The 12220-nt window shown below is 43.4% G+C and overlaps 1 protein-coding gene across 1 annotated transcript in view; it reads right to left on the reverse strand.

Annotated features, from left to right (window-relative positions):
• The window catches only part of SMS (spermine synthase), a 586561-nt gene that overhangs the window by 206142 nt on the left and 368199 nt on the right, over positions 1-12220 (reverse strand). The window contains exon 7 of the mRNA XM_085622475.1: positions 10590-10679. Within this exon, the coding sequence (XP_085478601.1) occupies positions 10590-10679 (90 nt within the window). The remainder of the gene's footprint in view (positions 1-10589; positions 10680-12220) is intronic.

Genomic DNA, 12220 nt, shown 5'->3' on the forward strand with positions numbered 1-12220 from the left:
TCCCTGTGAAGGCAACTTTACCTCTAATTAGGCTTACCTGATTGCTACCAGCAGCCCATTGGCACACACACAGCCGCACCTGAGCACTTCACAGGTCTTTTAAAGACCATTTGCATGTTAACGAGGCCTTGCTGTTGTTTCACCCCTCCAGGAGCCCCTGCAGCTCCACTCTGCCTATTGCTTAAAGATTAAGCCCCCCCCCCCCCCGAAATTTGGCTCTAGTAGCGCCTCTGGCTACCAGTCTGTCTTACTTTACTTAGTTATTTTTCCTATTTTTAACCTTTTATTCCAGATGCTGGACATTTCCAGCAAAAATTATTTTCTTTTTTGGATCCATTTCACAGGGAAGGAAATAAAAGAAAGGAGAGGAAAGAGAGTGAAAACCCTGTCTTGAAATCTCGGTTTTCTGTAAGAGAAGAACTGCTAGACAGAAAGAGAGGGAAGAGGGAAAGAGTTGGGGGGAGGGGGGAAGGCAGCTGAAGCTACAGAGCAGAAGCGGACACTGTATTTTGCTTCTCTGGGTAAGAAGAAAAAGACAGAGTCCTGTTACTTCTCTGCCGCCCGTCCTCGAACGCAGGGGCGTAGGAGACACTAAAATTCTGGGGGGGACAGCGACAACCTTGTGCACTTTCCAGTGACCCTATACAAATCACCGCCCGTTACACAAATACAATTGCATACTTTCGAAGTGAAATGTTGAGAAAAGCAGGCATGTAGTCACAGTTTGCATGTATGCTTTATTGTTATTTACATTCATATAGTAATGAGACCAAATGCTTAAAAAAAACATATATATGAATCTTGCATCTTAATGCACAAAGCAAACAAAGGCCGCTGACTTAGGGTGGGGGCGTCGTGTTTGCAAGTGCATTATGGTTTGAAAAGTACCTGCTGCTGCATTCCTGGTCTCCAGCAATTTTCAGGCAACAATAAAAATGTGAAGATAACTTTGGTGATTAATGTTCTTTTTTTGAGAGAGATCGAAGGCTTGTCTAGTGAAAGTTTTAATTCAAAAGGTCAGTGAGTTACTGCTTTTGTCTGAGATATTCTTTTGGTATTTGAAGTTTATAAGTTAAAATCCTAACATTGAACAGTGAGCTATTAACCGTCATCAAAGAGCTGCATAAAAACTTCAATGTATAGATTAGAACGTTATGATTTTTCCCCAGTCTTTCCCTATCCTAATGTTGGAAAATGGGTTAATTAGGATAGAAATCAATTCTGATTATTGAAGAGAAGCCCCCAACCATGGTGTTTTGTTTTACATTCTGAGTTTGTGTTTCTCTAGTGTTGCAAAGCCGCCCTGGGCACTCCCCAACTTTTTGCTGACTGGTACTGGTGGTACCTGACTGACTGACCCTGGCCTCTGCCTAAACAGCCAGTGCTATTCTGAAAGAGGCACTTAAAAATACAGTGAAAACACCTACATACACTAGGGTGCACTATGGGTTAGGGTACCCCTATGATTGGCATGACCTCTCCTATAAGGCCCTAGTACATAATAGGGCAGGGGGATTAGAACTACTTTTAAGTCCCTAGAATATAATAAGGCATGGCAGTTTAGAGGCCAGCAGCCCTTTCTGCGCTTGCATGTCTGCACTGCTGAAGCCTGAGGTCAGTTTAAAAGTAGCCCTGTGTTATAGGGCTGCTTTTAAAATGCAAATTGTGCCCAAACTCGACTTTTGGGTTTGGGGAACTTACAAATTGATCAACTACAATGTTGGGGCAAAATTAAGTGGAAAAATATTTTCCACTTAACTATGGCTGTATCATATTTGCCACATAATACATCATCTGCTGCATAATCTAACGATTTCCTCCAAAACAATTTTGTAGCTCAAACGGATCCCAAATTACTAAAAGAAATGTGACTTGTGTTGCTGTGAAGTTTAGGGCCCTTTGCAATGGTTAGTAAAGAAAACAATTCCTAAGAAAACAAATGGTCCCAGACACTCCTAATGACACTCAAGTTAATACCTGTAGGAGAGTGTAGTATGCAATCAATTCATACAACCGAAAATGTATAATGTAAGGGCACATTCAACAGGGAAATCTCATAGATAAGAGGCCAACCAAAGTCAAATAAATTGCAAACATCAATTTATTTCCCGCTGAATCATATTCATAAAAAGCAAACTTAGGGGCTGACTACGATGGCAGGCGGACTTCAGTACCACCGCCATCGAATCGGGGAATGGGACCGCTGGTCTTCAAGGTGGAGGCCCCACGATAGGCATTACAATGCGACTGCCACTACGGTGTTCGCAGTGCCTATCTTTTACATTGCAGCAGGTGCTGCTGGCTGCATCATCCGCTGCAAAGTAATAAAAAAGGAACATGTTAAATATATCGGTGCCTGCCACATGGTGCAGTGATATGTTGTGGGGCATCATAGATGCCCCCCAGGACCCATGTCTGGGGGCCAGGGGTAAAGGGGCCTGCTACGGGCCCCCAATGTCCCTTTCGCCAGCATTTCCATGGCAGGTGAACCGCCATTGATAAGCTGGCGGGTAAGGGACATCGTAATCCCTGCTGCGGTGCATGGTAGGCACCACCAGCATTGTAGGAACCACGAGCCCCTCCACCACACCGGCGGGCTCAAGAAGCCCGTCGGGTGCGTGGTGGTTGGTCTTTCCGACCGCCAGGTAACCACCCGCCATTGTAATATGGCGGGCTGTGATGCAGTCACCAATGGCGGTGGGACCGCCACCGACGTGGTCCCACTGCCATTATAATCACCCCCTAAGTTTGGTGTGCATGCAAATCCTACATTGCCAACCCCTGGCAAGTTGCACTGCTAGTGCTGGAAAAAGGCCAATGGAGGTACCAATGGGTGAGGTGGACTGGCCTCAAGGGTCTTGTGACCTCAGTGACAGATTCACTGTCGATCTAGGATGTGCTTCTTCATATGCCTGCCCGTAAGACTGGAAGTGAACTGCAGTATGGATTGTGGTGGACAGGTCCACCTGCGGGTGCTAAGACACCTGGGCTTCTAAGGTCTATCGGGCCTTCTAAGGTGTAGCATCGGAATAAGTTCCGTCAGGAGTGTGGTATGGTGAACTGGTCATGAAGGTCTGAACATGGTTCTCCAGTTCCAAATTCAGCAGCTCGGGCCAGTGTGCCACATTCTCTCCCACACTGAACTCCATACTGCCCCACTGAGGGAAACTCGCACTGCCTTCAGCACAACTCAATTGTGCTGCGACTAAATTCAAATTATGCACTAGACAACAGTAAAATGCTGCCTGAAAAAAGATGAATAACACCCTGGAAAAAGCAAACACTCATAGGGAATGCAAGAATAAGCAAAACATGTGAACTGTAATCAGAAAAAAACATGGTTACCTTAACGGTTTTAAACTCATTATTCAGAAATCAGTAAGTGATTTTGCCTGAAAAGTTCAAGACATGGCTACAGGACCAGGAAGGGACCCCTTTCAATGTCCATTGCTTATATCCTTTCAAAATGTATGCAGTTTGGTTTAAAAAAGACCACATCCCCAAACACAGAGCCGCATTTTATAAGCTAAAATAATTGAAAACGATCATATTAAACGTTTCCACTCTACCCATCAACCAGGTATTGCAGTCCCTTTAGGAATGGCGCACTTACCCACCCTGGGAAAACAATGTTGTTCAAAGAATGAAGATAAAAAGAAAGTAGCGCTTTCACTGGCAAACTCTGTAAAGTGGCGCTAATGTGTGTGGGTGTAAATAACAGTCTGGCCTGTCTGCTGTCCACTCTGTATTGCTTTATTTAGGTATTTAACTATTTTTTCTCTACATTCCGAGGTTTTTCTTTTCAATAGAAAACGGTCAGAAAATGAGGACATTTACAGCCAAAGTGTTCAGCCTTTTTTGGATCAATTTCACAGGGGAACAAATAAAGAAAAGGAGAGGCAAGAGAGAGTACCTTAAGAGCTGCCTCTTGAAATCAGCACGTAAGCAGGGGCGAGACAGAGACATAAAGAGATGGAGGATGAAAGAGAGGAGGGCAGCCGCCAGAGGCAGATCAGGAGTAGTGGACACGGTCCTTGCCATGAAGGAAAAGAGACAGCGTTTATTTTTTCTCCGTTCTCTGCCCTTCCCAGAACGGCTGAGCCTTCCTGCAGCATAACAAAAGGCAGAGGGCGGGTGGCCTCTGACTCCAGGCAGGTCAAGTGCAGGGCCATTAGGTAGCGCTTTCGCGTGCTAATGGCCCTGCGATAACAGAAGGATGAGGGGAAATTCCTTTGTCCCCTCGTCCCCCCCCACCCTTGTCCCCCCGCGTCCCCCACACTTCCTACGCTCATGCTCGAACGTCGAGCTTTATAGGCGATGGTGATTTCTTGCGTCCCGGGACGCATTTTGAAAATAAAAAAGTAGGGGAACGGAATCGCTGGAAATGAAGAAGTAGGGGCACGCCGTGCCCTGCCGTTCCCCCCCACTTCGACCACTGCAGTCAGCAGAGGGCTGGGTTACACTTGGTTTAAAGAGCCTGCGGGAAGCGCTGGCACTGCCTCCTTTCCATCCTCCCACTTAAAGCGGTCGCCTGATTTGTAGGTCTGTCCTACAGGAGTGGCCCTCCAGAACATTTATAAATAGCATAAAAGATACATTTGTTCTGCTCTAGATCTGATCAGCATGATCGTGCAATAAACAACATCCTGCACACAGTGGAAATATACGTAACTGTGACAAAAGCCTTTCTTTAGCCAAGGTACGAAAAAGACACCTGTGCTGTTTAATGCTGTTCAGGCGGTGGTAGTGGTGTTTTTGCAGGCAAGGCGATTAAAAAAAAAACAAGCTGCGCGCCCGTCCGGAGAGTGGTGCGTGTGGCTCCATTGTGAAAGTGTGCAGCAAATACCCCAGCCTCAAAAAAAGCACCCGCCATTACTAAAGCTGGTGTCCCACAAGTGCTCTATAAATTAATTAAGCAAATAGTTCTCCCGAAGGGTTAATGCAAGCTATACCGTAAGAGCACAGTAAAAGGTCCAGTCCTGATAGGAGGTTACAAAAGAAGACAGGGAGGTACTAAGGAGGAACTAATAAGCCTATTAAGTAACCAAAAGCCAACATTTACAAAGGACAGTCCCAGATCCAATTGAAAAGATGGGCGGAGAATGGGCAGAGCTTCAAGTCCATAACTGAATGCAGCATGCCTTGCAGAGCAGCGCATGCGCTGCCCAGTCTAGCCTCGCCCTAAAAAGGGCCAGTCCTCATGGGATGTTACAAATGAAGACAAGGCGGTACTAAAGAAGAAAAAAGAATTGGTTTATGTAATCAGGATTTCATGTGTGCTAAAACTTCATAAGCATTGAAATGCACACTGAATATGAACAGACTAGAGAACATGTTTCTGGATCTGATCCGGTCGGCGAGCTTATCAGTTTTCAGAACCCCTTTCAGATGACCACTGGACTTACTGGGTCCAGCCATGGGGGCTGAAGCCTCTTACTCCTAATGTCCTGGGGCTCCAGCTACTATAGGTCCTGGGGCTCCAGCTACTATAGTTCCTGAGCAACTGGCTCAAGTACTCCTTTAGCACTTGACTATCCAGCAAGCAAGTTTCCCCAGGGCCGACTGGCTCAAATTCAGTCTTACCCACACCGACAGGGTCGGTGTGACCGGTGTTCCTGAGCGAACCCTCCGCAGGAGCTTCAGCGGCAGCAGATGGTTCAGGTGAGTTCACTGCAGGCGGCCAAGGTGTGCTACGATCAGCAATCGAGTTCCTCAAATGCGTTCATGAAACCACATCGACTGGAGGTTCATTGCAACTCCTCCTGGCATGGTAAGTCTTTTGTCCATCCCACAGTGCAGGGTAAGTAGTGCAAAGGTCCCGATGATGATCCTTTGTCCCGCTGTGGGTGTGGAGGGGTCCCCATGGCGGCCTCACTCCTCTGGCAATGATCCCTATCAGGGCATACTTTTTGCTTGCACCCAGTGACCCCCTCTGGCGTACAGTCTCACTGTATCTCTCTTTCGACCCGATGGGCTCAGCAGATTCCTTCATGACGGCTCCTCCTGGCCTACAGGGTCGCCAACTAGGGCTCACTCAGCGTGACAATCTGTCCATGTTGGTTCTACCTAGTATATGGGGTTGCCTATCTCTCACTACACATCTGCCCAGCACTGATCACAGAACACTTTGCAGAGGCCCATCCTGGCATATCGGGTCGCCTATCACTCACGGTACACACTGTTCAGCACAGCGATGACGACGGCTCACTTCACAGCAACACCTCCTCTGGCATACAAATGCAGCCAATATTTTCCTGAAACAGGAACAATGACCCAATCGGTGCAGAAAGCTGTCTCCTCATACCTCGCAAAGAGAGTCCACTAGACAGGATTTCACACTGGACTTCGTTCCCTCAAACACTCTCCTTTTCTTCACAGGGCACACTGGTCTTGACAAGCAGGCATGCACTGGTACTCCACGTTTCAGGGGAGGTGGTCTTGGATTCCCTGGGTTATGTCCCCTCACCCAGCTGGGAGCCTTGGCCCCTAGTGCTGGTCAAAGGCAGAAGTCTTGCAAAGCTTGTCCTCCTTGCACAGCCCTACTGGCTGCTCGACAGTTGACAATTGTTGGGGTCTCAAGATTCCCTTCCTAAAGTCTATTTCCATACACCAAATGTGATTTAGAGACTCAGTCTTTGAAGTTTATGTTGGGGGTCTGCTTCGTTTTCAAGTGTCCACTCCAGTCCTCATGGGAGGTTACAAATGAAGACAAGGCGGTACTAAGGAGGGACTAACAAGCCTATTAATGCATCAAAAGCCAGCATTTACCAAGGATAATGACACAAACCAATGAAAAATATGGGCAGAGTGAGGGTGGAGCTTCAAGTCCATATCTGAATACAGCATGCCTCCCAGAGCAGCGCATGAGCTGCCCAGGCTCCACCTAAAAAGAGGTAATCACCCATTGTAAGCGAAATGAACCGCTCTGTATAGGAGGGAAAAGCAAATGAGTAATTGAACATACTGTTTAAAGACAACGTAGGCATGGTCTTATGGAGCAAACCAGGCGGGACGTAAATAACTTACTTTGCAGGCTCAGACGACTGGAGTGGTGCCACAAACTGCAGTTCTGTAAGAGGATGACTCAGGTCGCGACCGCAATCCACACGGAGATGCAGTCTGGTTCTAAACGGATAGCCTCTCCCCGTGTGAGACTGCGCCATATGAAAGGTTGCAGGAGCAGTTGGAAAGCATCACCTGATATAGACAACGGGTTGGCGTGAGGAAACTCCTCTTGCACTGTTGTCAAAAACAGACACCACTTGGAAAATGTCTGGAACAGAGCTCATAGTTGTGCTCAGTGCATTTTAAATTAAAAGTTGGAAAAAGCTTGAGCACCTATCGCTTCTATTATTGAATGTAGCGATAGAATAACCAGTTTGGTGAAAACAAAAGGGGGTGGGGGTGCATTGAATGCATGAAGACCATGCCATGGACAAAGGAGTATAAGTGAATATAAAAAGCTAATGTGGTTATAAAAATCAGGTGGCACCAACAAAGGTCATAAGTCAAGAAAATGTATTTGACAGTGTAGTCACGAGCAGTCGTGTAGACACATGGCCACTATCTGGAAATGGATCGGAATATACTGGAGAGGGTGAATACATATAGTTATCCCACCACACCATACATTTGAATCAATGATGGAGTGGGGGATACCGGGAGTGGGCTCAGGCTACATTGCTTGGTGTGGTCATCTATAAAATGGAGCTTCCACTGAACCTTTTGTAGCCAGCTGATGGATATATGTAATCCAGGGTAGAGGAGAAAATAATTTTCTTGTGTGCTCATGGTGCCACTGAATAGATAAACTGCATACTAGTGATAAAGAAAGTTTAAAAACGTTAGTGAGTGTAGCGTAAAATAGAAATTTATAGCTAGTCTTTCGAAGATGAATGTGAACACAAACAATTACGTGAACTTCAGCATTAGTAGGCGCATGAGACATTATCAAGAAACCATATTCAGAAAGAAGAAAAATAAATATATCTATATACCTAGAACTGAATCAAATGTGATCAATATACAAATGGCATATCAAACAGACTGGTACACAAACTCATGAGGAGTGTAGAGCATTCAAGAAGTGTACCTCATGTTTTAATGAGTGACCATAATTAATCATGTTAACTTAGGCCTTGCATGCGAGTATGAAATTTCTCAATGAATTTGGACTCTGTTTGAAGAAGCAGAGATTCAACTGAACCACCTTGCTGGTCTATGTTCGCCACAAAGAGTGCTGACCATTTGATGTCATTCTCAGAGTGGTTTGTGTCAGCAGAATGGTCAACGAAGGGGTCACCAGTCGCTCTGCAATGAATCCTAGATCTGTGTTGTAGAATGTTTTTTTACTGGTTGGATAGTTTGCATTATGCAGCATTTTCTGCATGGGCACTATATACAGTAAACAATATTTTTGGTGTTACTATTAGAAAATGTATTCTGTTTATGTTTCACTCTATGAATGGTGACTACTTTGGATTTAGAGGTGAAATTGCAGGCCAAATATTGGCCACATTTATGGTGTCATGTAATCGGACGAAGTTTCAATAATCGTGATAAATCTTTGGCTCAGTTTTTCACGCAGCCCTAACCAGGTGTTGTAGGTTCTTGCCCTTTTTAAGGAAGAACACTTGCTGGAAATCTGGAATGGCACCAACATTTTTAAATTGTTTAGTATGATCTTTCTCATCTCATCGGAGATGGTCAAGAAGGTCAGTACACATGTGAGTGGAATATTATTGTCCCTAGTTTTAGGCGTTAGTTTCCTCTTGGTGTGAACCAAACTCTTTTCAAAGAGTTCTTCACCAGTTTTTTTAGGGAACTCACAATCCATGAGTTTATTGCATAGGATTCTGCCATTGAAAAAGTAATCTTTGCGGCTACAATTCCTTCGTATCCACAGAAATTGGCAGTATGGCAGATTGCCTTTGAGCAATTTAAGATGATTACTCTTATAATAAAGAAGTGTGTTACAATCTGTGGGACTTGGTATATGATTTGGTGTATATCTTGCCTTCTTCGAAGGACAACCAGAGATTCAAAAAGCTCAGTCTTTCTGTACTTTGAGATATGGTCAAGTGAAAGTCAGAAGATCTGTTACTGAGCCAACTATGGAACTCCAGAAGGGTATCTGGGGGGCACTGCCAAACACAAAAAAAGGTTATCGATGTACCAGTGCCAGAATTTAATGACGTCACTGGCACTGTAGATCCATTTGTCCTTAAAATAAGCCATACAAATATTGAAGTTACATAGAAAAGGATTACCCAAGGTTCTTTCTCCAAGCACTATTATGCCAAGTCAAGTCAATTATCTTTATTCGGCACATGTGAACATGGCCATAAAAGCACATAAAAAAAGTACATCAAATGAACATTTGATATAACAATATATCAAAAGGTATTAGTCATTCATATTCATTTTAAAATGTACAAGTTTAAAATGTATAAAATACATATACATCACATTAAATTTAAAACGGGGCAAGAAAGACCTATAAGTCACATTATAGGCAGTACAGTTTCCAATGTATTAAGTAATCCGGAGTGCTTTTCTTCTTTTAATGATATATGCTAAGAAAGACACTGTAGTAAAATAGGTCTTAGTATCATTCAAAACCGTCCGGTGTTGGGATGCATTTTATATGTTTACACACCTTCACTTAGAAAAAGGGGCCTTAAGAACTTTTTTTATACCTGCAAGATAAAACTTACAAAACAATAGTTACATGTGAAGTGGATTGAGCAGTCTCTTTATCATTGGGGCATTTGGTATCTTTCTGTACTCACTCTGTACCTGTCGGAAATGCGACCAGTTGATGAAAAATGGAGAAGCGAAACCTGGAGAGGAGAAATCTATGGCATGGGCTACGTACCCAGCCAAGGTATCTCTGAAATCCTTGGTGTATAGCATAGAATAGGTAAAGTGCGACTGAGGGTCGTGTCCCCTCCCCAATAGCAGGAGCTAACGCACTTTGTCCCTCTACCAGTTGCTTCAGAGTTTTTTTTTGGGGGTGGGGAGAGGATCTGTGCTATCTTTTGCGGAGACTCCCATAAATGCATGTCACTATCTTTGATGGTTTACAATGTTTTCCTAATCAAGGATAACCACCTGATATTATCCATATATCCCAGCAACAATGTAGTCCCTGCAAATGTCCTAGGTTAATTTAGCTTCATTTTTACACATATAGAATGCAAAGTATAATTGTATTTTGTTCTAAAATCATTGCTATGGGTCGTTGGCCTAATTCAAGATGTACAATGGTGCTTGAAGTAGATTTGGGGACCGCTATGAGTCTTTTCAGAAATTTGTCTTCTTGTTTTTGCAAGATTTTGTTGTACCCATTCCCCATATGCCAGCCCTGTAGGATGCGGCAGATACTGTCTTGGCATTGTATAATTTTATAATTTCTAGTATACATTTAGATCCCAGCTTGGTGGCGAATCTGAAGATAGCCTTGTTATTTCTAGCCATATTTGCAACACAGGATTCTCTATGTTCTTTCCACTCCTCAATTTCTGTAAATCTAAGGCCCAGGTAAGCATGTCATTTAAGGAAACAAATAGCAACACAAAAATATTTACCTGGTAGCAGTCGCCTTTTAGATTGTCTAAAACATTGCCACATGTTTTACGCATATGGTTTTTGCACCCGTCGATGACCATTTGATCAATGTTTGAAACACGTTAAGGAGTAATACTTCATTGAAAACTATAATTAAACAGATGTTTTTAAAAAATCAATGCATAGATAACCCAGTAATGGTAGGATTACAGTTCTTATGCATCAAAAACGTATTAAACACTTAATGTAGACATTGCAAATCATAAATTCATAATGCACTACATATACCAGACATAACCCGAAGTACTGCACCATCTTGGAACAAGGCTTTCTGCAGTTCCAGAGCAGGATTTTGTTCTGCATTTGAACTACCCTTTCTGTAGATTTCTCACCCTCTAGGAGTAAGGTATGAAAGTAATCTACTCACATTAAAATAACACTAGTCCGTGAATGGACAGCGGAAACCCCAAACCACCCCATACTGGACATAAATCACATCGAACGAGAAATAATTACTTACCCCTAGCTGTAGTTCTCCTGCGTTGTTTTACAACATATATTCATATGCATCAAATATTTCCTGACATCAGGATTTTAGTTACAAAGCTATTTAACAGTTGAGAATTACTTTAACATGACCTATAAAGCTGTATAGGCCGCCCACGTTATTTGGGTTCCTTTCTCTCTTTCAGGCATGAAGTTAATAGGTCTCTAGTGCAGTTGCGATGAGGGCATTGGATAACGAGTTACTTGTGAGTGACTGTCGTCTCGAGCACTCAAGTTTATAAAATTCGAATGTTTTGAAAAAAATACAAAACAGGGATCACCTGGCGCTGTGAGACAGTTGGAGTCCAATTCAATGGTGCTTCCAATATTACTTGCCTCACTCCTGTACAGGTGCATTGCAAGGATACCATTGCAAGCAAGGAGGAATTCTATTGTAGGATATGCTGTCTTTGATAAGACAACCTAAAGCAAGGAGTATCCATCTTGCCAAGCCCTGGTTTCATATCACTGTACAACACTCCCCAGGCATTGTAGAGCTTGAAACAGGCAATGATATTTCTTGGTAAATATGAAAGCCTGTTTCCAAGATTGGGAATGCCGTTTAAACAAGTACCAAAGACTACCTTGAATCAATGTAAAATATTGTATCAGATTTTCCCTTCTAGCTAATATCATACCACCTAAAACAAGAACCGTTTTATCGAACAACCAGGGCCAAGGGAATTATGCAGCAGGTAAGCTCCAAATTAAGCAGAAAGGTTGGCCAAGAAAAGGTCAATTATGTGGCATATTGTGGTACATTTTTCCATAGTATTACTTCATAATTTTGGAATTTTTACACCTGGTAATACTGTCTGGGCAAAAATGTAAACTTAATAGTACAAAGATAACACCCATATACAGAAATAGGCAACTGAGTGATGACCAGTTAGCCGTTGCGCACGGCCTTCCACTGCACGCAAACAAGTTGCCAGGTTTTTAGGAACTTTTGATTCATTTGAGATAGAAACAATTTTTTTGTTAAAATCTGCAGATTAAGCAGCTGATGGTTAATTAAGTCGCAATTCCATATTTTTGCATAAAAACCACGGCCGCAGAATTGTGTAATACCAGTGGCCCTGCTACTAGGTCTATTTTTTAAACA

This window comes from Triturus cristatus, chromosome 8, assembly GCF_964204655.1.
Source record: "Triturus cristatus chromosome 8, aTriCri1.1, whole genome shotgun sequence".
NCBI classification, from domain to species: domain Eukaryota; kingdom Metazoa; phylum Chordata; class Amphibia; order Caudata; family Salamandridae; genus Triturus; species Triturus cristatus.